General features: G+C 45.4%; 1 protein-coding gene across 1 annotated transcript in view; it reads right to left on the reverse strand.

The window, feature by feature from the left end:
- Positions 1–14,394, reverse strand: part of ISYNA1 (inositol-3-phosphate synthase 1) — a 47,305-nt gene extending 32,911 nt beyond the window's left edge. Inside the window, exons 1-3 of the mRNA XM_075864492.1 lie at positions 14,287–14,394; positions 12,960–13,080; positions 3,824–3,985 (exon numbers count right to left, since the gene is read on the reverse strand). Of these exons, the coding sequence (XP_075720607.1) occupies positions 3,824–3,985; positions 12,960–13,073 (276 nt within the window). The 5' untranslated portion in view covers positions 13,074–13,080; positions 14,287–14,394. The remainder of the gene's footprint in view (positions 1–3,823; positions 3,986–12,959; positions 13,081–14,286) is intronic.
- Between the last annotated feature and the right edge of the window lie 13,191 nt (positions 14,395–27,585).

Here is a 27,585-nt window from a genome sequence, read left to right on the forward strand (position 1 = left end):
CAAGAAAATCGTAAATGTCTAATTTTTTCAAGGAGCCTTCACACACTCTGTTGAAACAACGTTTGTGTGAAGGGCCCCATTGAAATACAAGAGTCTGGTTGTTTTAACAGTCGTCACACAGACGAGATACACGCTTGTCTGATTGAGTCCTTATACGGACTACAGTGACCAGCGTCCTGGAACGGTTAGGCTGGGTTCACACAAGCATGTTCGGTCTGTAAAGGACGGAACGTATTTTGGCCGCAAGTTCCGGACCGAACATAGTGCAGGGAGCCGGGTCCTAGCATCATACTTATGTACGATGCTAGGAGTCCCTGCCTCTCCGTGGAACTACTGTCCTGTACTGAAAACATGATTACAGTACGGGACAGTTGTCCTGCAGCGAGGCAGGGACTCCTAGCATCGTATATAACTATGATGCTAGGAGCCCGGCTCCCTGCAGTGTGTTCGGTCCAGGACTTGCGGCCGAAATATGTTCCATCCATTACGAACCGAACATGCACGTGTGAATCCAGCCTTACACTTTAGGGGCTCCTTCACACGTGCGTCTGATAATATGCATCCATATTTGATCCTTAACGTTTTTTTTTTGTTTTTTTAATTTGCTTTGTTTTTATTTCCATATGGTATTTGTTTTAACGACGTATTTTTTTTAGGAGTTGTCCAATTTTCATCCTTATTTATTCCGTTTTTTTGTTAAAGACTTAACCATATTCATGCGGTTATTGTAATGTAGCTGAAATACTGAGGTATATAAAAACAGAACAAATATGCACATGAACTGTTCAAAAATGAAACATTTTTTTAACTTCAACCCATTGACTCCTATGGGCTAAAAACGGCACCGATATGGATCCATTTGAACATGATGCGTATTGAGAAAAACCGCCATGCACATAAGAGGAAATGTAAATAAAACCATTTCAATGTATTGGTACTTTTTTTTTTTTTTTTTTTAAAAGGAATAAAAAAACGGAAATATGGATCAGATATACAGAAGTGTGAATAAGCCCTAAAGCCCAGCTCCACTTAGACACTTAACTATTGCCAAAAGTTAAAAACCAAGTCACTATGCAACTTGCCTGCTTTTTTAATTGGACCTTCATTTACTTTTTTTCCGACTTGCTATTTTATATTATGAGCAGCCCCCTGCGGTGCACAGAAAAACTACTATTGACCTCAGCTATTATGTTTACAAAGCATTCGGAAAGTCTTCAGACCCTTTCAAATTTTTCACATTTTGTTATGTTGAGGCCTTGTGCTAAAATATTTAAAAAAAAATAAATAAATATATAAAAGTTTTCCCCCCGATCATTCTGCATACAATACCCCATAATGACAAAGTGTAAACAGAATGCTAGTAATCTTTGTTCATTTATTAAAAAGAAAAAACTAAAATATTGCATTGACACAAGTATTCAGACCCTTTAGGGTATGTTCACACGGAGAGTCAAAAACGTCTCAAAATACGGAGCAGTTTTCAAGAGAAAACAGCTCCTGATTTTCAGACGTTTTTTGTGCCACTCGCGATTTTCGCTGTATTTTTTACGTCCGTTTTTGGAGCTTTTTTCAATAGAGTCTATGGAAAACGGCTCCAAAAACGTCCCAAAAAGTGTCCTGTACTTCTTTTTCGCGGCCGTTTTTTTTACGCGTCAAAAAACGCAGCGAAAAACGCTCCGTCGGAACAGAAAGCCGTTTTCCCATTGAAATCAATGGGCAGATGTTTGGAGGCGTTCTGCTTCCGATTTTTTGGCCGTTTTTCGGGCGTTTATGACCCGAAAAACAGCTGAAAATAGGTGGTGTGAACATGGCCTTACTCAGTACTTCGGTGAAGCACCTTTGGCAGCGATAACAGCCTCCAGTCTTCTTGGCCATGAGGCCGCAAAGTTTGCACGCCTGGATTTGGAGACTTTCTGACATTCTTCTCTGCAGATTGTCTCAAGCTCTCAGGTTGGATGTGGACGGGCGGTGGACAGTAATTTTCAGGTCTGCTCGATTGAGTTCAAGTCAGGGCTCTGGCTGGGCCACTCAAGGACATTCACAGAGTTGTCCCTAAGCCACTCCTGTGTTGTCTTGGCTGCGTGCTTAGGGTCATTGTCTTGTTGGAAGGTGACCTTACCGCCCAGAACACTCTGGATCAGGTTTTTATTAAGAATATCTCTGTACTTTGCTCCATTCATCTTTCCCTCAACTCTGACCAGTCTCCCTGTCCCAGCTGCTGAAAAACACCGGCATAGCACGATGCTGCCACCACCATACTTCACTGTAGGGATGGTATTGGGCAGGTGATGAGAAGTGCCTGGTTTACGCCTGACATGATGCTTAGAATTGAGGCCAAAAAGTTCAATCTTGGTTTCATCAGACCACAGAATCTTGTTTTTCAGTCTGAGAGTCCTTTAGGTGCTTTTTTGCAACACCAGATGGGCTTTCATGTGTCTTTACGGAGGAGAGGTTTCTTCTGGCCACTTTGCAATAAAGCCCAGATTGGTGGAGTGCTGCAGTGATGGTTGACCTGGAATTTTCTCCCATCTGCACACAGGATCTTTGGAGCTCAGCCAGAGTGACCATTGGGTTCTCGGTCACCTCTTACCAAGGCCCTTCTTCCTAGAATACTTAGGTCCCATACAAACGGCTGTGCCCGTAATCACGGGCCGTGATTGCGGGCACAGCCGGCCGCATTTTCGGACCGTGCTCCCATACAAAGTATGAGAGCACGGCCCGTTAAAAGCAAAATATAGGACATAGAAGTGTACCGCAAAATATAGGCTATGGCCCGGACACCTTCCCGTAAATAAACAGGAAGGTGTCCATGGATAATAGAAGTGAATGGGTCCATAATGGCGGACTGTAACTGCGGTCCGCAATTACGGATGATTTTTACGGTCGTGTGCATGGGGTCTTAGTCTGCTGGGGTGGCCAGCTCAAGGAAGAGTCCTGGTTGTTCCAAACTTCTTCCATTTAAGAATTACAGAGGACACTGTGCTCTTGAGAACTTTCAGTACAGCAGACATTTTTTTGTACTCTTCTCCAGATCTTTGCCTCCACACAATCCTGTCTGAGAACTACAGGCAATTCTTTCCTCCTCATGGCTTGGTTTTCGCTCTGATATGCATTGTTAGCTGTGAGAACTTATATAGACAGGGGTGTGTCTTTCCAAATCATGTTCAATCAAATGAATTTACCACAGGTGGACTCCAATCAAGGTGTAGAAACATTCCAAAGATAGATTTTGAGAAATTGGTGACCCCCCCAGAGCTAAATCTCAGGTGTCATAGCAAAGGGTCTGACTACTTATGTCCATGCGAAATCAGAGTTTTTCATTTTTAATAAATTTGCAAAAATTTCTAAAATGTTGTTTTCACTTTGTCATTATGGGGTATTGAGTGAAGAACGATGGGGGGGGGGGGGACGACGTGATTTTTTTAAATTTATTTTAAACACAAGGCCTCAACATAGCAAAATGTGAAAAAAATGTGAAGGGGTCTGAAGCTTTTCCGAATGCACTGTATTAAGGCTATACAGTGCTACAATGTCACCCGCAAGTCACAGTGAAATTCCAGTAGACGTAAGGCTTGCATCTTTTTTTCGCCATGGGGGAGGGGGAAGTGACATTGAAGTTGCGGTCTTACCGTGACTTGAAGTTAACACAGACAGCCGTGAAGGAAAAAAAACACACCATCTCAACATGCACAAATCAGGAGTTTCATGTTGTAAGAAATTAGATATATACTATATTCTTAAAACGGATTAGGTGAAATTATTGTAGTATTGCAGCTTTGGGCAGATACAGTAAACATAATGATTTATGTAAGTCACAGTGTACCTTCTTTCCCGTCTTGGTCATCCATGACAGTCCCATCTGATTGGCTAATACTGCTGCGGTTACTGTGGTTCCATTGTTTCCACCCCAGCCAACCAGCATGACTCCAAGTTTGGGCACCTTTCTTTCAGTCCTAAAAGTGAACTTAGTGGAACATGGTTTGACCTGTGGATAGGACATTTTAGATTTATGAAGTGGGAAGATTGCAGCAGTAGTCTGTAAAGGAAACGTTGATTATATATGGCTATAAAAGTCAGCTCTGGCTGAATGAAAAGAAAATCTGCTCCAGTTCAATAATGTACTTTACCTGTCAGAGCCAACTGCACCTTTCAACAACCGTATGCAGAGTTTGAATAAAAGCTCTATTTATAAAATGAGATTGTGTAGAAGTACAATTCAGTGTACACGTAAAACATCAGATGCAATGCAGCGGGTGCCGGCTGTATGTTACAGCCGACACAGAGTTATCTCTGATCCCAGGTGTTGCACTAGAGATTCCAGTCAATAGCGACCACAGCATATATGCCATTAGAAAGAGCCCCCTCTGGCACTCCATTACCCCCCCTCTAAGTGATTGTGGAGTGTTGATAGTGGTCAGGATAACCTGGGGGCCTAATGGAGGCCCCCAGGTCTGCCATCTATCTGCTCCTATTAAGCCCTGCCATTTAAAAAAAAAAAAACTACAATACACTGCAATACAGATTAACCCCTTAATGACCGGGCTTTCAGCAGCCATAACTTTTTTATTTTTTCATTGATGTGGCTGTATGAGGCCTTGTTTTATGCGAGAAAAACAGTATTTTTTTTATTCCCCACAGTTTGGGGGTAAAAACACTTTTTTTTATTGCGTGAATATAGGAAAAAGCTATTCTTGGCACTGTTTTTCTTGTTTATTTTTTATCCCATTCACGTTTCATGCTAAATACCCCATTAGATTAATTCTTCAGGTTATTGCGGTCGATTAGATACCTAATATGTGTAGGTTTTTGGTTTTTATTTAGTGTAGGGGCAATAAAAATATATTTTATGCAAAATAATGCCTTTTTTTTGGGACTTTATTTTTTTGTTACTTTTTTTTAAAATCCCATTAACCCCTTCCCGCTATTGGGCGTGACTGTACGTCCAGATTCAAAGTGCATCCCCGCAATAGGGCGTACAGTCACGCCCTGTAGATAAAGTCGCCACAGGAGCTGTGCGCGCTTCATCTTCAACGTCTGTCAGCTGGTCATACACAGCGGACATCCTGCTGCAACGGCGGCGATGGCAGTTACCACCGATCGCCGCCGTTTAACCCCTTCAATGCGGCTGTCAATGTCGTCTGCCGCATTGAAGTGGTTGACAGAAGGTGGGGGCTCCCTCTGTGCCCCCCCCCCCTGCGATGGATCGTGGGTGGCGATGGTTGCTATGGCAACCAGGAAGCCGTTGCTAGGCTTCCTGGTTGCCCAGGTACGGAAGCCTATTAGGTCCTGCCCGATATCAACTAAAAAATAAAAAAGTTATGGCTGTCAGAAAATGGCGACACTAAGCCCTCATGCACACGACCGTAAAAACTCCCGTTATTACGGGTCGTAATTACGACCCGTAATAACGGGCTCATAGACTTCTATTGGCGACGGGTGCCTTCCCGTTTTCTCACGGGAAGGTGCCCGTGCCGTTGAAAAAGATAGAACATGTCCTATTTCAGGCCGTAATAACGGTACGGACAGTCCATAGAAGTCTATGGAGCTCTCGTAATGACGGGTGGCTACATGTGTGCACCCGTCATTACGGCAGCGTTGCTAAGCGACGTCAGTAAATAGTCACTGTCCAGGGAGCTGAAAGAGTTAACTGATCGGCAGTAACTCTTTCAGCACCCTGGACAGTGACTACCGATCAGTATAAACCTGTAAAAAATAAAAATAAAAGACTTTCATACTTACCGACAACTTCCTGCTTCCTCCAGTCCGGTCTCCCGCCCGTTGCCTTGGTGACGCGTCCCTCTCGACATCCGGCCCGACGTCCTGGATGACGTTTCAGGCCATGTGACCGCTGCAGCCAATCACAGGTCAATCACAGGCTGCAGCGGTCACATGGACTGCCGCGTCATCCAGGGATGTCGGGCTGGATGTGAAGAGAGGGACGCGTAACCAAGACAACGGCCGGTAAGTAAGAATTTCTTTAACTTTTATTACAGAAAGGGCTGTCCCTTCTCTCTATCCTGCACTGATAGAGAGAAGGGGCTGCCGATTAGTGCAGCGCTATTTTGCCGCCAAAAACGTGCCTGTAAATACGGGTGGAATACGGGTGACACCGGACCCATATTTACGGGCACGGGTTCGTAAATACTGGTGCAAAACGGGTGGAATACGCGTGACACCGGACCCGTATTTACGCCAGTATTTACGGGTGGGAAAAAATACGGTCGTGTGCATGAGGCCTAAAACATGATTTTTCTTTAGAAAAGAGTATTTTTATTGTGGGAACGTAGTGAAACGTAAAAAAAAAAAAAATATATAAATTTGGTGTCGCCATATCGACCCGCAGAATAAAATTAACATGTTGTTTATACTGCACGGTGAACACTTAAGAAAAAGAAAAAAAAACACGCGCCAGCATTGCTGTTTTTTGCTTTCCTCATCTCCCAAAAAATTGAATAAATAGTGATAAAAAATAAAATAAAAAATGTACCCCAAAATTGAACCAATAAAAATTACAGCTCGTTCCACAAAAAACGCGCCCTCACACTGCTCAGTCACCGGAAAAATAACACGTTATGACTCTCAAAACGCAATGATGCTAAATGACGGCCCAGACTAATTTTTTAGGTCCAGTAGAATTTCACTAAATACCCCAAATCGTCTTTTGCTGGACCCCACAGGTGGACCCTGTATATGCAGCGGAGATGAGGAAACTTTAGGGCCTTGTGCTACTTATAGGGCTAGTGAAGAAGTCAAAGATTAGGCAATACTGGAGCGCAGATATTTTGTATAATATAAAGGATTGGTTCAAAGCGTACCACACCAATCCATGGATAATTCATTATTACATCATCCTATTATGCCCTGATGCACTCCGCCCAGCTCCCATATACCCTGAATGCACTCCGCGCAGCTCCCATATACCCTGAATGCACTCCGCGCAGCTCCCATATACCCTGAATGCACTCCGCGCAGCTCCCATATACCCTGAATGCACTCCGCGCAGCTCCCATATACCCTGAATGCACTCCGCGCAGCTCCCATATACCCTGAATGCACTCCGCGCAGCTCCCATATACCCTGAATGCACTCCGCGCAGCTCCCATATACTCTGAATGCACTCCGCGCAGCTCCCATATACCCTGAATGCACTCCGCGCAGCTCCCATATACCCTGAATGCACTCCGCGCAGCTCCCATATACCCTGAATGCACTCCGCGCAGCTCCCATATACCCTGAATGCACTCCGCGCAGCTCCCATATACCCTGAATGCACTCCGCGCAGCTCACATATACCCTGAATGCACTCCGCGCAGCTCACATATACCCTGAATGCACTCCGCGCAGCTCACATATACCCTGAATGCACTCCGCGCAGCTCACATATACCCTGAATGCACTCCGCGCAGCTCACATATACCCTGAATGCACTCCGCGCAGCTCACATATACCCTGAATGCACTCCGCGCAGCTCACATATACCCTGAATGCACTCCGCGCAGCTCACATATACCCTGAATGCACTCCGCGCAGCTCACATATACCCTGAATGCACTCCGCGCAGCTCACATATACCCTGAATGCACTCCGCGCAGCTCACATATACCCTGAATGCACTCCGCGCAGCTCACATATACCCTGAATGCACTCCGCGCAGCTCACATATACCCTGAATGCACTCCGCGCAGCTCACATATACCCTGAATGCACTCCGCGCAGCTCACATATACCCTGAATGCACTCCGCGCAGCTCACATATACCCTGAATGCACTCCGCGCAGCTCACATATACCCCCACATTATAAGCTGAAATACCACTAACACACCAAGCAAAATCTACGCTTCAAAAGCCAAATTATGGTCCAACTGAGCCTGGCAGTGTACCCAAACGGCAATTTATGACCACATATGGGGTATTACTGTATTCTGGAGAACCCGCTTAATTTATGAGGTGTGTGTCTACGGTGGTACAAGCTGGGCACAACACATTGGGCACTGAAATGGCATATCTGTGGAAAACGGCAATTTTCAATCTGCAACATCTATTGTGTACTAATTTTTGCAAAACACTTCTGGGGTCAAAATGCTCACATTACCTCTAGATGAATTCTTTGAGGATCTAGTTTCCAAAATGGGATAATTTTTCGAGGGTATCACTGTACTGGTACTATAGCTCAATGCAACATGGTGTCAAAAAACAAATCTTGTAAAATCGCCACTCCAAATACTAAATGGCGCTCCTTCCCTTTAGAGCCTTGCTGTGTGTCTAAATAGCAGTTAATGACCATGTGTGGGGTATTGCCTTACTCTGGAGAGAATGCTTTACGAATGTTGAGGTGCTTTTCTCCTGTAGTCTTTGTGAAAATGCAACATTTTGGGCTAGAACTAAATCTTTTCACAAAAAAAAAATGCAAACTCTTTTTAATTTTCACATCCCAATTGTAATAAATTCAGCAAACAACTGTGTGGTCAAAATGCTCACTACAGCCCTAGATGAATTCCTCAATGGGTGTAGTTTGCCAAATGGAGTCACTTTTGGGGAGTTTCCACTGTACTGGTACCTAAGGGGCTTTGCAAAAGCGGCATGGTGCAGAAAAACCAATTCAGCAAAATCTGCTCTACAAAAGCCAAATGGCGCTCCTTCCTTTCTGAGCCCTGATTGGTATTCATAAAGTAGTTTATTACCACATATGGGGTATTTCCGTACTCTGGAGAAGTAACTTTACAAATGTTGGGGTGCTTTTTCTCCTTATTTGATGAGAAAATTAAACATTTTGAACTAATGCTACCACTTATTGGAAAAAAATTTAATTTTTCATTTTCACTGCCCAATTCTAATGAAATCTATGAAACACCTGCGGGGTCAAAATGCTCACTACACCCCTAGATGAATTCCTCAAAGGGTGTAGTTTCCCAAATAGAGTCATTTTTGTGGGATTTCCTTTGTTTTTGCACCACAAGACCTCTTCTAACCGGACATGGTGCCTGAAATATAATTTAAGAAAAGGAAGGCCGAAAAATCTACTAGGTGCTCCTTTGGTTCTGGGGCCTGTGTTTCAGTCCAATAGCACACTAGGGCCACAAGTGGGATATTTCTAAAAACTGCAGAATAAGGGCAATAAATATTCAGTTGCGTTTCTCTGGTAAAAACCTTCAGTATACAGGAAAAATGCAATTTCTGCAAAAACAAAATTTATATTTGCAAATTTCCCTTCCACTTTGCTTTAATTCCTGTGAAACCCATAAAGGGTTAAGAAACTTTCTAAATGCTGTTTTGAATACTTTAAGGGGTGCAGTTTTCTAAATGGGGTGATTTGTGGGGGTTCCTAATATATAAGGCCCTCAAAGCCACTTTAGATCTGAACTGTTCCCTAAAAAAATAGCCTTTTGAAATTTTCTTGAAAATGTGAGAAATTGCTGCTAAAGTTCTAAGCCCTGTAACGTACTAGTAAAATAAAAGCATGTTCAAAAAATGATGCAAACAAAGTAGACATATGGTAAATGTAAACTAGTAACTATTTTGTGTGGTATAACTATCGGTCTTACAAGCAGATACATTTGAATTTAGAAAAATTCACATTTTTGAAAATTCTCTCTAAATTTTCACAAAAAAATATTTACTTTATCGACCACATTTTTTCACTAACAAAGTACAACATGTCACGAGAAAATCTCAGAATCGATTTTTTTACTTGTAATGTATTAGCATACTCCTGTCACTATGACAGAGGCTGCTGTTAGGGCATAGTGTGCCCGAACAGCAGGCAAACGGAACAGACAGCCCTGGGGTCCTTTGTAGGTCCCCAGGGCTGACTGCAGAGGGATTCCCCGGTTTTTGATCACATCACCGGTGATGCTTTCAAAGAGGGGAATTCCCTTTGATGATGCCGCGGTCACGGACCGCGGTAATCAAAGGGTTAGACAGCTGGACTAAATAGAAAACGTACAGTTAAAGTTTAGTAATTTGCTAAAAAAGAAAAACAACAATTGTTATCGCCATGTCTGTAAAAGTCGTACTACAATACAAAGTAATTTATCCTACTTGAGGGCGGGTTCACACATGGCGGAATTTCACTTAAATTCCGCTGCGGACACTCCGCAGCGTTATTCCGCAGCGGAGCCGTTTCTCCATTGACTTTCACTTTAATTTAGCAGTGTTCGTTTACACGATGCGTACAATTCCGCTGCGGAGCATAGGCTGCGGAGCGGAATTTGGTGTCCGCAGCATGCTCTGTCTGTTGCGGAGCAGTGGCGGACTCATGGCGGAATTTCTCCATTGACTTCAATGGAGATTCTAAGTTCCGCAATGAAGTCCGCAGCTGTCATGCACATGTCATGTGTGCTGCGGATGCGTCTTGCTTTTTTAACTTGACATTTCTTCATTCTGGCTGGACCTATGTATTTCTAGGTCTACAGCCAGACTGAGGAAGTCAATGGGGCTCCCGTAATGACGGGAGCGTTGCTAGGAGACGTCAGTAAATAGTCACTGTCCAGGGTGCTGAAAGAGTTAAGCGATCGGCAGTAACTGTTTCTGCACCCGGGACAGTGACTACCGATCCCAATATACATGTATCTGTAAAAAAAAATGAAGTTCGTACTTACCGAGAACTCCCTGTTTCTGTCTCCAGTCCGGCCTCCCAGGATGACGTTTCAGTGTAAGTGACGGCTGCAGCCAATCACAGGCCAAGCACAGGCTGGAGCGGTCACATGGACTGGCGCGTCATCCAGGGAGGTCGGGCTGGATGCCGAAGGAGGGACGCGTCATAAAGACAACGGGCGGTAAGTATGAATTTCTTTTACTATCACTAGGGAAAGTGCTGTCCCTTCTCTCTATCCTGCACTGATAGGGAGAAGGGAAGCACTTTTCCCGCAGTCCGCAGCAGCTAGTCCGCATCAATTTTCTGCACATTTTGTGCAGATCCGCAGCCGTAATCCGCAACCCGGATTAGGTGCGGCATTGATGCGGACAGTTGCGGAGGAATTCCGCCATGTGTGGTCATGCCCTAATGAACACTAAAAAAAATAATTGCTGTTTTTTAAGTCACCTTAATTCCCCCAAAAAAATTAAATGAAGAGTGGTCAAAAAGTAGTTTGTATCCAAAATTCATACCTATAAAAACAACTTGTCCCGCAAACAAGCCCTCATACATAGACGGATATTTAAGAAAAAAAAAAAAAAGATTTTATGGCTTATGGAATGCGAGGAAAAACAAAAGTGTCCTGCAACTTATTCTGTAACTCCACCTCTTTCCCCCATTCCCTCGCCTGTGCACTCGACTGGCATGGAGACAAGAGTGAAAGGCACAGTGGCGGGATTCGAATGAAGCGGCAATGATGCAGCAGATTTGAAGAGATATCAGACAAGTGTACGGGGGAGGGAACAGGGTAGCATTAGAGTCAGAAGTAGAACACTTCCTGGTCCGAAGAAGAGGATGAATATCTGAATATACTTGGACTGTACAAGTTCTAAATGCTCAATAACTACTTAAAATTATCTAAGCGTCAGCACGCTGAAATCAACATGCCAATCACTTCTTTATGCTGCCCTCAGACAGGGCAGCAAAATATTTTACCTTTAAATATTAGAATTGAAATTTGAAATGACAGAATTGGCTACAAGCAATGCTGATGTTTTCTTAGGGGACTCTTTTATAAATTTTTGTCACCTAGAAATCTTACGCTCCACCAAGAATCATTGTGTAAATTGTCAATTGAAAGTAGTCAACGAGGAGAAGAAACGTGAGAGAAGTTCACAGGATGATGTGATAAAAGTGATATTTTATTTATGAAAGAATGCCTAGCCTCACCCGTGGGAGAAGAACAAGAACATGTAAACCTAGTGTTAATGTTCAAGCGCAGTCTTTACAGTGGCCAGAGGTCGCACTACATATTTTCCAGCATGGTAAAGAAATACTCCTCTTAGCACTTTTGAGGAGTATTTTTTGCCAAGGAGGTGTACGTGATTTACAGTAAGTTAAATACATGGGCATACGTGGGGTTCCAAAACCCGCTATTTACGCTGAGAAACACTACTAGAACGTAAAACAATGCTTCCATGCATATGTCGAGAATTTAGGTAGTGCTAAAACTCTTTTTTTTTTTTTGTACCACAGGTGACATTATAGCAATGGGAGAGGGCACTACAGCTACACCCCGCTCACCAACAAGAGCAGCGTCTCTGCCATACACTACCAGTCATCTGCCGCCATAGGCTTGTGAAGGAAAAGCTTCTTACACTCAGCCGGTTGACTATGCATCTGGCCCATACAGTTATAGTGGGATTGTATGGATAACATAGGAGCCTGGTTATAGTGATGGCATGTCGTCATGGTGACGGTTTAGGGGCCTAAAACATCCTGGAGGGTTGCTGTACAAGTTTCTATGTAAGGAAGATTCTATGTGGAAGGCTGGCAATAGGGAGAGTGTGGCATTTGTAACGTGATCAATTAAACATTTACCCGTGTAGTCTAGCTAAGAGCTGTATTCATTTATACACAATACTACAGCTGAAGTCACTCTAAGGCTATGTTGACGCTGGAATTCGGGTCAATTCCATTCTCATTTGGTCTCCATTCCTTTTAGATGGCAAGAATGGCATAGTCTGCTGTGCTATCCCATTCTGGTTTGACCAATCATAATTCAATGGGATCGGTCAGGATCCCTTATACAACAGACCTGTCACACTCATCATGGCTCCAGTAAAAAGAGAAGCTATGACGCTAGTGTGAACACAGCCTTATAGAACGTGTCTTCTATGGGACGGATCCCTTTAGCTAGTAAATTAAATTGTTTTTTTTATAACCACATTTTAAATGCTGGATAAGCAAGAATTGGCCTCCCCTTGAGGTGCATGGATTATTTGAGAATCCCGGTCATTAAATACTCAGATATCCACAGAGTCCTGACAGAGCCTAAAGCAGCTGAGCGATCAACGATTTCTTAAATGAAATTTCTGTCGTTACCTTGGTAACACCGTTTTCTTCATAAACTTGGGCAGTATCATAGTTGTAATCAGCTTCTATAAGATCCTTTAAATATCGCACGTTGGGGCTTTCAATCTTGAATTTCTCTGCCATTTTTAGCCTGTGGAGAAAAAAAAACTACTATTTAAAATCAGACAATCAGTACATTATGGGGGGGGGGGGGGAACCATCATAGAGAGGTCCACTTGTCATCCACAGTAAAAACTTCTGTACAGGAAATCATGGTACACTGTAATGCCAACTTAATCAGTAGTGGGCACAAAGAAGGAAAACTATGGGCTATCAATGGTTAAAGGGAAATTCCATGAAGGTGGTCACTATGTGAAAAGAAGACTTCTCATAAACATTACACAATTGTAGACGGAAGATCGTATAACCGATAGTCAAGGGCTGGACAAATCCCAGGAACCAGGGGCGCCTAACATTTGGGATTATTGTCGAATGATGGGCCACGAATAAAATAAAACGGTCTCCTGGGGCGTTCCAATTCTGCTTGAGCCGATCACCAGTATCTCTTCTTTTGCCGACACTTCATGTGTAACATAAACAAGACTTTACATACATGAAACATACAGATCCGTCCGTGCATTATTAGTACACCCACCCTCACTACTATTGCCATTCTTTAGTCAATATCAGAAGACCGGAGAGGCAAGCAATGCCAGCACCTTCAAAACGGAGCTGGCACAATCCTGGGTAGAGAGATTTGACACATTTCTGTGTTATGCATAAGCAAGAATGCCTGAAGACCCTGGCACAGGGGCAAGGGTGAAGCTAGTTTCTTGTTTAACCAGTTTTTTCTATTCACATTTCAGCCATACCATCAAAAGGTGAAGTAGGCAACAGAAACCCTCCTCTGCTAAGTAAGCACTTGCAGCATTTCAAGCGTTAAACCAGCTAATGTGTCAGAACAGCAGAAAGCGAATACCCTGCTGGGCATCAGTGCAGGTGGCAACGTGGGTACAACTAAGTGTAGTACATAGCCAGACTAAATAATGATGGGACACAGAACAGGTGCTGAAGCAGGTACCAGGCGCATTGTGTGCCCATGCAGGGTCTCTACATGAAGCCCACAATCCAGCGGTTATGTCGGAGCATATTCTGTCAGATTTGCCGGCAAATATAGCACAGCACGCAGTAACATAACATGACGGAAACTATCAGAGTCAATGGACGCCGCTGTATGCCACCCTCACGGGGCTGATGACAGTGAGAGGAATATATCCCGTCATTCTGCCTGTATGGAAGAAGACCGGCACACAACGTAAGTACACACATAGATATGAGGCTTCCCCGATACACTCACCGGTGCTTCCAGGAAACGTCAGGAGGTAAAGATGCTGGCTGGGCTGGAGCTTCCTAATGATACACGTCGTAAGCTTCTAGTACATATCAGCCTCCCTCTTCCTCCACCCCCTTGCCCCCATCTCACCACTTACTGGCCACCCCCAGCTGGCACCCCGCCCTCCTGTTAAACAAACCCGGCGGTCGCGAGGGAGGGAGGGGGCACCTGGAAGTACCGTGTACTGACAAGCGGAGAGTATGTACAGTAAGGTAAAGGCCATGTTACCTCATCGCTAATCATGGTCAGTGAAGCGTGGGAAACACTAGCGCCGCGTCAGGCACATGGAGGAATTACTTTTCTAGAATGTTCTTCTGCTTCGTCACTGAATGAAAGAATGTTTTTTTATAAAACACGATACAACGTAGTTATATAATAAACGGGAGCTTCACACTTGCAGGCTCCGATGCCAAAATATGTCAAAGTTGCCATAGAAGGGAATGGGGTTTATGTGTCTATTCACATATGCTGTCGTTTTCGGTCACAAAAACGTCATGTGTGAATACAGCCCAGGCGTTCTCTGCAGTCCCTTTATTTTCTGCTTCTATGAAGAACCATAAGGCCTCATTCACACTGAGTTTTTTTGCAGGAGGAAAATTCTGCCTCAATATTCCGTTTGGGATTTTGAGGCAGATTTTGTCCTTCCTGCACGTCGTTTGCTGCATTTTTCACCCACGGCAAAAAACTCAGCGAAATACGCTTTCACTGCCTCCCATTGATGTCAATGGGAGGTCAGAGGCGTAAACGCGCGAAGATAGGGCATGTCCCTTCTTTTACCGCTCGCGGGAGAAAACCGCCCCCGCCTCCCATTGAAATCAATGGGAGGCATTTTCGGCCGGTTTTTGACGAGTTTTGCGGAGTGGTTTCCGCTCCAAAAAGCTTGTCAAAATACTCTGTGTGAACAGGCCCTAACTGTTTTTGTTTTTTTCTTTGTTACAGTCGGTGATTATGGACATGGCATGGTCCGTAAAATACAACGTACTATTTTTTGCGGGTCATTTCTACGGCCTGGATACCTTCCCGTAAATATACAGGAAGGCGTCCGTGGACAATAGAAATTAATGGGTCCGTAGTTTGATCCGCAAAATTCAAAATTACGGCCGTGTGCATGGGGCCTAAGTGTACGAATGAATGCTGGAGAGACCCTAGTAGTTGGCAGGTATATGGTTAATACAGAGAGACAAATGTGCCTGAGGCACACAGAAAACCCAATTTCCCAACTACTAACTAAATAATAGTAAAATAGAACTTTTATTGTTTTGCTATTAAGATGTCCATGGAGGGACACACGATGAACACAATAAGTTAAAATTTATAGCCGATGTCAGCTAGCACACGCTCTATATAAACTCTGCCTACACTGTGGCAGGACAGAGTGTAAGGCTGGGTTCACACGACCATGTTACGTCCGTAATGTACGGAACGTATTTCAGCCGGAAGACCCGGACCGAACACAGTGCAGGGAGCCGGGCTCCTAGCATCATAGTGATGTACGATGCTAGGAGTCCCTGCCTCGCTGCAGGACAACTGTCCCGTACTGTAATCATGTTTTCAGTACGGGACAGTAGTTCCACGCAGAGGCAGGGACTCCTAGCATCGTACATCACTATGATGCTAGGAGCACGGCTCCCTGCACTGTGTTCGGTCCGGGTCTTCCGGCCGAAATACGTTCCGTACATTACGGACGTAACATGGTCGTGTGAACCCAGCCTAAAGAGTAAGAAAGTATGAATGTATTAGAACAGGAGATTAGAACCTACGTAGATATAGCAAATATAGCACATACACGTGCTGTGGATGCTAGTGGGACATGGCTGTTTAAAAGTAACTTAGCAAACTAGCAAACACACCCCCCCCCCCCCCCCCGACATGTTTCGCTGTGAACACAGCGTCCTTAGGGACTGCAAGGACCCATTGTCCATCTTACCTGCCCAGGACCTTATACCATCCTTCTTTAACCCCTTGCGTACCTTTGACGTAATAGTACGTCGCTGGCCACTTATTCCAGCGTACCTTCGACGTACTATTACGGCGCAGGAATAAACTGTCACTATGTGAAATCACATAGTGACAGAACAGCGGCGGCAGCTGTCATTGACAGCTAACCGTCTCTGCTACCGGCCTGGGGACCAATTAGCAGTCCCCAATGCCGGCGATTGCTGTGATTGGTTAGTCTCTGAAGACTGACCAATCACAGCCGTCTGTGACGTTGTCTGCAGGAGAAAGCTCCTGTCACTTTCTCTGATCTCCTCACTTCTGTGAGATACGTGAGGAGATCAGAGAAAGCGGTGTAAAAAAAAAAAAAAACACTTTTTATTAACCCCTTCCCGAAAATGGGCGTATAGTAACGCCCTGAGGATGAAGCGGGCACAGGAGCTGTGCTCGCTCCATCTTCATCGGATGTCGGCTGTAATATACAGCCGACATCCCACTGCAACTACAGCGATCACTGTCCTCTCCGATCGCTGTAGTTTAACCCCTTAAATGCCGCTGTCAATAGCGACAGCGGCATTTAAGTGATTGATACAGAGGGAGGGGGCTCCCTCTGCACCCCATTGCCCCCCCGCGAAAAATCGCGGGGTTCTGATGGTTGCAATGGCAACCAGGAAGCCTAGCAACGGCTTCCTGGTTGCCAGGTACGGGAGCCTATTAGGTCCTGCCCAAGGCAGGACGTAATAGGCTCAACTGTCAGTTGTAAAGTGACAGTTACAATACACTGCACTACATCAGTACATACAGAAGTAGTGCAGTGTATTGTGCAGGGGATCAGAAGATCAGATCTTCCAGTCCCCTAGTATGTGTAAAATAAAAAGTGAAAAAAAAGTAAAAAAAAAGTTTTAGATAAATAAATACAAGTTTTACGTAATAAAAACAATAATCGCCTTGTTTCCCTGATCAAGCCCTTTATAATTAGAAAAAAAATGAAAAAAAAGACAAAAACTAGACATAATAGGTATCGCCGCGTTCGTATCGGCCTGACCTAAAAAAATATCATATTATTTATCCCGCACGGTGAACACCGTAAAAAAAATACCATAAAAAACAATGGCAGAATTTCCTTTTTTGGTCACGTTGTTTCCAAAAAAATGGAATAAAAAGTGATCAAAAAGTCGCGCGTACCCAAACATGGTACCAATAAAAACGACAGTGTGTCACGCAAAAAATGTATGTACTCCGCACAGATTACATATGCCCCCACATTATAAACTGAAACACCAGTAAAACACTAAACAAAACTACTACCAAGCAAAATCTGCGCTCCAAAAGCCAAATGGCGCTCCTTCTGGGCCTGGCAGTGTGCCCAAACAGCGGTTTATGACCACATATGGGGTATTACCGTACTCTGGAGAACAGTTTAACAATTTATGGGACGTATGTCTCCAGTGGTACAAGCTGGGCCCAACGCATTGGGCACTGAAATAGCATATATGTGGAAAATGTCAATTTTCAATCTGCAACATCCACTGTGCACTAATTTCTGCAAAACCTTTGGGGGTCAAAATGCTCACTACACTTCTAGATGAATTCCTTGAGGGGTGTAGTTTCCTAAATGGGGTCACTTCTCGGGAGTTTTCACTGTACTCGTACCTCAGCGCAATGCAACATGGCGTCAAAAACAAATTTTGTAAAATCTCCACTCCAAAAACGAAATTTCACTTTTTCCGTTTAGACCCTTGCCGTATGTCCAAATAGCCGTTTACAACCACATATGGGGTATTTCCGTAATCAGGAGAAATTGTGTAACACATTTTGGGGTGTCTTTTCTCCTGTATTCCTTGTGGAAATGAAAAATTCTGAGCTAAAGCTACAGGTTATATTTCACGGACCAATTCTAATAAAATCTATAAAACACCTGAGGGCTCAAAATGCTCACTACACCTCTAATTTAATTCTTTCAGGTGTATAGTCTCCAAATTGGGATCACATCTGGGGAATTTCTACTGTACTGGTACTTCAGGGACTCTGCAAATGCGACATGGCCCCCAGAAACCAATTCAGCAAAATCTGAGCTGCAAAATCCAAATGGTGCTCCGTCCCTTCTGAGCCCTGCCATGGGTCCAAACAGCAGTTTATTACCACATATGGGGTATTTCCGTAATCAGGAGAAATTGCTTTACAAATGTTGAGGTGCTTTTTCTCCTTTATTCCTTATAAAAATTAGAAAATTCTGTGTTTTTTCCAAAAAAAAGTCTCTTTTCATCTTCACAGACTAATTCCAATAAATTCAGCAAAAAACCTGTGGGGTCAAAATGATAACTATACCACTAGAAAAATTCCTTGAGGGGTATAGTTTCCAAAATGGGGTCACTTTTGGGGGGATTCCACTGTTTAGGTCCCTCCAGGGCGTTGCAAACGTGACACGGCACTGAAAACCATTCCAGTAAAATCAGAGCTCCAAAATCCAAATGGCGCTCCCTCCCTTCTGAGCCCTGCTGTGGGTCCAAACAGCAGTTTATTACCACATATGGGGTATTTCCGTAATCGCGAGAAATTGCTTTACAAATGTTGGGGTGCTTTCTCTCCTTTATTTCTTGCAAAAATTAGAAATTTTTACGTTTTTCCAGAAAAAAAGTAGATTTTCATTTTCACAGACTAACTCCAGAAAATATAGCAAAATACCTGTGGGGTCAAAATGCTAACTATACCCCTAGATAAATTCCCTCAGGGGTGTAGTTGAAAAAATGGGGGTCACTTTTGGGGGTTTCCACTGTTTTGGCACCACAAGACCTCTTCAAACCTGACATGGTGCCTAAAATATATTCTGAAAAAAGGAGGCCCCAAAATCCAAAAGGTGCTCCTTTGCTTCTGAGGCCTGTGTTTCAGTCCATTATCACACTAGGGCCACATGTGGGATATTTCTAAAAACTGCAGAATCTGGGCAATAAATATTGAGTTGCGTTTCTCAGGTAAAACCTTCTGTGGTACAGAAGAAAATGTATTACATATGAATTTTGTAAAAAAAAATGAAATTTGAAAATTTCAGCTCTACTTTCCTTCAATTCCTGTAAAACGCCTAAAGAGTTGAAACACTTTCTGAATGCTGTTTTAGATACTTTGAGGGGTGCAGTTTTCAAAATGGGGTGTTTTATGGGGGTTTCTAATATATAGGGCACTCAAAACCACTTCAGAACTGAACTCGTCCCTGAAAAAATCGCTTTTTGAAATTTTCTTAAAAATATGAGAAATTGCTGCTAAAGTTCTAAGCCTTGAGAGGTCATAGAAAAATAAAAGAATGTTCAAAAAACGATGCAAACATAAAGTAGACATATGGGAGATGTTAATTGGTAACTATTTTGTGTGGTATTACCATCTGTTTTACAAGCAGATACATTTAAAATGGGAAAAATCATAATTTCTTCATATTTTCGCTAAATGTTGGTGTTTTTCACAAATAAGCAATGAATTTATCGACCAAGTTTTTGCACTAAACTAAAGTACAATATGTCACGAGAAAACAATCTCAGAATCAATTGGATAGGTAAAAGCATTCCGGAGTTATTACCACATAAAGTGATACATGTCAGATTTGAAAAAATGGGTCTGGTCCTCAAGGCCAAAATGAGCTGGGTACTCAAGGGGTTAAATAAAACACCAACACCTTCTTTATGGAAATGTGGAAGTGGCCACAGCTTTATTATTATTATTTACAACCATCGGCATGAAGACATATATATATATTTATTTCTCTCCTTCTCCTGAAATGCCGATGCTCCCTGTCTCCATCAGGCATGTAGGGTGCTAACTCTGTCTTCTTTTGCCGTACTTTCCGCCAAGGAGGGGAACTGAGAAACCTACTCAGTCCCCCGACCACCCGCACCAAGCAACGCCAGTCCTCTCTGGGCACCATCCAACAAATCCAACAGAAAGATATCGAGCCCGATATCATTGAGGTGTACCCCATCCGGCGCCACCAAATCTGCATTATCCCCTTCCAAGGATTGGTGCCGCAGCCAAACTCCACCTATCGAGCGAATGAACCGCGACACCCGCACATTAAGTAACCTGCGCACTCTCTCCAACGCTGCCAAGTTCCTGGCTCCCCACCACACCGTCCGCGCCACTATCTCAGACCATACCACCACGCAGCGAGCGAACAGATCCTGAAAGCGCGGCAAACCAGTCCGAATTAATGATAACAACTCGGCCATTTTAACTTGGCCGATATCATTCCCCCCGGCGTGAATGATCAGGACAACAGGTTCGTCAGTGTGCCTCGTAACTGCCACTACTTCTGGCAGCAACTGTACCCACCGTAGTCCCCGGACACCTGTCCAGTGGACGTCGGCCTGTGAGAGGCCCAAATTCGGACCCAACGGCCTCTGTACTGCTCGGACCGCCGCCCAATGCACATATGAGTGCCCCAGGATCCACACCTGGGGGCGCCGAGACCCTAACAAAAAGAAAAGTCAAGCTAAATTCCAGGTCAAATGAGAAAAAAGGCTACAGACAGGAATAGCATAACACGATACCCCAAAGAAACGAGGAAGGAGGGGAGGGGGAGAGAGGGGCGGGGGGGGCAAACATCAGGGGGAGGGGGGGGAGAAGAACTAACAGGGGGACCACCATAATTAAACACACTTTAAAACCAAATCCGGTCGCACATACGACTTATAGCTATTAGAACACCATCTACCCAAACGCATGATAGCCACTGAATCCAAGCCCAAGGCATCTGCTTCCGTGGCAGCGCCAATCCTAAACGAATGCGTACCAAACTCGCCCGGTGGCAGCCCCAGGTATTTCAGCCCGGCCTTAAAAACCGCCTCAAATTGAAAGCGCGACATTGCTGAACCATCTTGATGTATCAAGAATTGAGCCCCGGACGCCCGGACAGACACAAATTCTTGAACCAACCTTACCGGACAATCCTGGCCCCCAATCTTCCCAATCGACAACCAAGCTCCCCTCCCTGCCGTATCTGTTTTCGACCTCCGAACGCAGACCCGGAGGGAATCCCCCAACACCACCACATCAGATCAGAGAAGCCCACCGCTTGTGTTCACGCTGGGTGGAACCAGCTCACTAACCCGCAATGCGGCAAAGAAAGCCAAAGAAAACGCCGCGCCAAACAACGAAACCTCATATTCATCCCGGCACACAAAACGGATAGAAGCCGACCCAGGAGCGCAAAGGATACCGGAAGCCTCGTGTCCCTGGAAAACGCCTCTTTTCTCCACCCTTTCAAAGACTGCCTAACGACAAATTCTTTTGTAACATCTCTACATCCCCACAATTTTAACATAAAGGCCACACCTGCTAAATGTTTTCCTGCAGTGGCCGCACTGCAACCCTTCTGACGTAATTGCACCAAACTTGCAAGGGTGATATCAAGGTGACAACCATCCTGTGATGGGAAATTACCCCCCGCAATCTTCAGCCACCGATCCCACGCTCTGCAATAACTCTTCCAAGTCGTTGGCACCACAGAACCCCTCAACAGTCTCATAAGTTGTCCTCGACCAGGGCCCATAAGTGAAGGGGGGGGGGACTCCCCTTCTGCCAAAGCTGCCAGGTGCAATTCCCGAAACCAGGACATCTGTGAACGAGACAAAGCATCGGCCATCACATTATGGACTCCAGGAACATGTTTTGCACAAAACCACACATTCAACTCCAAACATTTCAAAACCAACCATCGTAATAAAGCTAATACCGGCAATGAACTAGATGACAAACCGTTCACCGCGTGCACCACCGCCATGTTGTCTGTCCAAAATACAATCCGCTTATTCACCATAACGCTACCCCACAAATCTATAGCAACTATAATAGGAAACAACTCTAATAACGTCAAATTACGTACCAAACCTAACTCCCCCCAATGCGAGGGCCAAGGGGATCTACACCAACTTCAGCCCAAAATTGCTCCAAAACCATCACTCCCAGCTGCATCCGTGAACAATTCCAAATCTATATTAGACAACTCAGCGTCCTGACAAACCGACCTCCCATTAAATGAACTCAGAAACGAATGACATACAAACAAATCCTTTTTCATCCAAGAAGTTACCCGGATGAAATGATCCGGTTTCGATATACCCCTAGTGGCTAATGACAAACGCCGAGAAAAAACCCGACCCATAGGAATTATACGACAGGCAAACACCAGCAATCCCAATAACGACTGCAACTGCTTTAATGTCACTTTTTTAGACCCCATGACCTGGTCAACCTGGGACACCAAACTTGCCAATTTGTCATCAGGCAAGCGAAAAATCATCTGTACGGTATCAATTTCAATACCCAAAAAGGACAAAACAGTTACCGGGCCCTCAGTCTTTTCTTCTGAAATAGGTACACCAAAACGAGACATCACCTGTCGAAACACCCGCAGCAACGTGCTGCACAACCCAGAACCCCTAGGGCCCACAAAAAGAAAATTATCCAAATAATGAATGACCGAAGCAAAACCAGACTATAAACGAACTACCCATTCTAGAAATGAAGCAAACATTTCAAAATAACTGCATGATATGGAACAACCCATGGGAAGGCACATATCAACATAAAATGCACCATCCAAACAACAACCCAGCAGGTGAAAACAGCAGCAACCGAAACGCCGCTTCAATGTCAGACTTAGCTAAAAACGCGCCCTGTCCTGCCGCCTGCACCAACCTAACTGCAACATCGAAAGACGTATACGAAACCGACGCATCCGCCCTGGAGATCCCGTCGTTAACCGATCCACCGCGGGGAAAAGAAAGGTGATGTATCAACCTAAACTTCCCCCGCTTCTTCTTTGGAACTAAGCCAAGGGGGGAAACTCGCAGGTTCGGATACGGCGGCTCGCAGAATGGACCTGCCATCCTCCCCAACTCAACTTCCTTAGCCAATTTTAGACGCGCAACACCGACATTCTCATTGATCGACTTCAAATTGTCAGCCAATGACAACGTTGCAGAATATTCAAAAGGGATCTCAAAACCATAGGAAAACCCACTAGTGAGCACCTCTGCTTCCTGTCTCCTGTGGTACCGCTCTAACCATGGGCCCATTTCGAGAACGTTCACCGGCGTTCTCCGCTGCGCCGGAAGGAGGTGCCTTGGCCGGCTGCTTACCTCTCCGGAAACACCTGAGCGCCGAATGAGCGCCCCCACAGATGGAGCATTCATGCCGGAATTTGCACGTGGCAAAGAACCGACAATGACCCTCGTTGTAGAGCCAACAGGCTCCCGTGGGCCTAGCGGCCGCAGCTCCGGGGGCGGGGTCTGGCGCTGCGGCCGCACTGGGAAAGGGGCGTTGTTGTCTGCTCCCTTGCGCTAAGATGAGCAGCAACCAAACATCCGTTGCCTTTGTCGCCCAACTAATATCCGGCGACAAAGCCAAACGACGCCGAAATTCTTCATCGTAACGCCACCAGGCTGCACCACCAGCGCTGAAAATTGTGTCAAAATAAAAACAACTCGGCCCCTTTTACAGGGTAGCGCTTGCAAATAACATGAGCCAGTGTAGCGTAACACTCTACCCAGTTGCCAAAAGTTTTCGCAACCTTAACTTTTTTATCTGAACCTCTCTCAAATACCCGCTCCTTATCGACAGTCACCTGCTCCACGGAGACCAAGGACCAAATATCCACAAATTCATTCCTCCAAATTTTGTCCTTGATCTCCGCTGACAAATGAGTCCCGAGAGGAGCGACCCCACAAAACAAAGAATCCCGAAACTTTAGACTAGCTAAATTATTTCCTCTCTCAGATGGGAGCCTAGCCCCCCCTGGTGGCACAGAGGGAACTGACGTTTCCTCATTCACATTCAAACCAGCCACCATGGCTTTTAAAACAGAAATCAGATCCATACCCAATGCATTAGATTTATTAAGCCATCCGTCACCGCAGGCCGACTCACCGCTCCCAGAGGTCCCACCGACTCCAGAGGGTCCTTCAGCCACTTGCCGCGGCACTGGAACCACGGCCTGAACCTCCTCCACCGACCCGGCGGGAGGAACAACCTGGGACAGCTGCTCACGATCCACCGACAAGTGCCGCACCTCCCGGCGTCGACTGTGTCTCTGCGGCCGTGATGATCTCCGCGAAGACCTCTTCCGCGACTCCGATGAGGCAGATGCTGATGACGCTGACGAGGAGGAGAATCCTTCGCTGGATGACGAGGAAGACCGCCGACCATGCCTCTTCGCGCCACCCGATCTGCGATGGCCGTGGCGGCGATGTCTCCCAGAACGACGTTTCCTCCCTCGCCTAGAACGCTCCCTCACCGAACCTACAGGAGAAAAATGAGACAAGGCAGGAGAAGGGCAAACCGGACCAGACGTTCCCCTGATCCTACACTCACTAGAACAATCCCCACCCGGCCTCGCCCCCTGCTGGCAGGGGACCGGAGGAGACCGGGGATGAGAAGCAGCAGGCGCAGCAGAAGCCCCCGCCCCAGGGCTGGGCTGAGTACTCACCACTCGCTTCTTTGTGCCCGCCGCCATCTTCTTTCCATGGGCTCTGCCATCTTGCTTCCTGGCCGACTTGCGCCGACCCGGAAGTCCCGCCTCTGTTCTCTCTCCAACCATTTCCGGCTGAACGGAGAACAAAACGGGGAGCGATGACGTCGGCTGCTCGCAGGGGCCGGAAGCAAGTCCCAGTTCCCGCGAACATGCCTCGTGGTAGGCAACCATGGCGGACCAGCTTTCTGGGCCCGCCATACTCACCCCACTGTCCATGAAGTCGCCTGCCCCATCCGTACCCGCAGCTGCAGCTCGAGGTAGGTTGTACCGTGCCTGTGCCAGTTAACTGCAGCCCTCTTACCGCTATGGGGAGGGACGCCAGCGCGACGCGTGGACGGGGGGGAGGGCGGCACTATGTCGCCCGACGAAGCACCTCGTGAAATGGCCTGGGGGAAATACTGGGACCAGCGCGCAACGGTGCCGCAGTCACCGCGCCCCGAACTGGAACGGGGCTGGGGCTTAAGCGAACAGGGGGGCAGATAACACGCTGCGGACTACCTCGGGTAGCCGCTCCCGGCTGTTCCATGCCCCGATCTGATCCGCTCCTCTTCCCATCCGACAACAGGGATTCCAGCCAGGCAGGCCCCTCCAAAGCCACCCGCTGTGCCACCTGCCACAAAAGATCCTCCGCCATCAGTGCAAGACCGTCCGCCGAAACGACAGGAAAAAAGCTCTGAATCTCCCAGCTCCACCAGAGGATGTTTCTCCCGCTGCAGCTTGAAGGTAAGAGGGCTTTATGCCCCAAACCCCAGCCTTATATCTCCTTAACCACGCCCCTCTTACCCCTTGCTCACCAATCCTGGTCCTGGGCATTATTTAAACGTTCCATCCTTCTTTAACCCCTCGCAGTCCCTGACACTTTCCCTAGGCGCTTCAGTGTCTGCAAGGATCAAAATGGGGCTAGTGAGCGTTCGTTCTAATTTCTCCTCCTTTAAAGTCTCGGGTATGTGTCACACAGGAATCACCTGTGTGGGGACCAATAGGATCCCTATCTGAAAACGAGCCTCCGTGCAGAAAGATTGGCATACGGATTAGCCAATCAGGAAGGTGTATACAAGGCCAAGCAAAGTGCGCCGGACGCGCATGCGCATCATGTCCTAGGCTGAACTTAGCCGATTTTTACAGCTCAGAAGACAAGTGCGCATGTCGGGGCACTTAGAAACGACAGCGCTGGCAGTGTTCTACTGAAAACCAGGTAAGTAATGTTTGTGTCTATATATATATATATATATATATATATATATATATATATATATATATATATATATATAGAGATGCCGAGAGAGACAAATGCCTGATGGAAATCAAAGTACCATCTCGGCAGGTACATAAGGACCCTGGAGTTTAGGTAGGCAGCGCGACTATTGGGGTTAATAATATCCCCATAGACGCTACAATGCTGCACGGATGCTACTGTAGGATGATGTATTAGACTCTATGTGTTCCACCAAGCAGCCTGTTTAACACTAGGATGGGGAGTCATTAGACAATAGACAAGTCTTAATGGAGGATATATCGATTTAATATGAAGAGGAGGCACAGACGCCAACATGGACATATATGGTGATGGCAGGTAGCTTGTGAGTACAGAGATATCATATCACTTTACTAATGAGGATACAATTGAGGTTATGGTGATTTAATGACATAAACGTCTGAATCTGATATAATTAGAAATTATAAGTCAATGTAAGATACAGAAACTATAAGAAGGCTATAAAAGTGAAGCCTTCATTTAGCCCATTACTACAGTGTCCTGATAATGAATACACATGACCATCCAGCCTGGACGTCATGTGTACTCAGAATCCTGACACTTCTGAATCTTTTTTTGTGAGATTCCGGCAAGTGAAACCAAATCTCGCGAGATTACGGAGCTAAACGAGATTTGGTTTCACTTGCCGGAATCTCACAGAAAAGATTCAGAAGTGTCAGGATTCTGAGTACACATGACGTCCAGGCTGGATGGTCATGTGTATTCATTATCAGGACACTGTAGTAATGTTAGGGTTTGTGTATGTAGCTGCACATAGGGATATAACTATATCGCTAGTGCAGTGTAAATGAATGGAGAGGAGTGGATGATGCCGATTGGTCAGCGTCATGCACTCCTCTGTACAACGCCCACTTGGTCGAAAGTAAAAATACGCCCACTTGGGCATTAAGAAAGCTCATTAGCACAAACCAAAATCGCTCCTAACGTTGTGAAAAAAGATCGTTTTTTTTAAATAAAAAGCATTACTGTGACCTACATTACAGCGCCGATCTCCTTATATAGGAGACAGGGCACTTATAATGTGGTGACAGAGCCTCTTTAATCTATGAATCCACTTGGCTTCTTCTTGTAGTAACTTTTTATCCAGATTTCCAGCTCTAGGACCCAATTTTACTTGGGTGATGCCCCAAAATATAAGGGCACTAGTATTGCCTTGATGACAAGATCTGATATGTTTAGAGAGAGGTGTATCCTCTTTGGTATTGATAGTACTGATGTGTTTGGAGATCCTTCTGCGGAGTTGTTGAATAGTTTTGCCCACATATTATTTCGGACATGGGCATTGTGCAGCATAGACAATGCCACTGCTTTGGCAATTAATGAATTTTTTGATTGTAAAACTCTTTCCATCAAATGGGTTGGAGAAGGTTTTGGTCGAGGGCATCAAGGGACAAAAGGAACATCTGCCACACGGAAAGGATCCATGTGTTGGAGGTGGAAGCCAGCTGCTTCCCAGGGTAAATGGTCTGGAATAGTGGCTATGTGTCAGGTAGTCCCGAAGGTTCTTGCCTCTCCAATATGTAATGTTGGGAAC

This window comes from Rhinoderma darwinii, chromosome 1, assembly GCF_050947455.1.
Source record: "Rhinoderma darwinii isolate aRhiDar2 chromosome 1, aRhiDar2.hap1, whole genome shotgun sequence".
Classification (NCBI taxonomy): domain Eukaryota; kingdom Metazoa; phylum Chordata; class Amphibia; order Anura; family Rhinodermatidae; genus Rhinoderma; species Rhinoderma darwinii.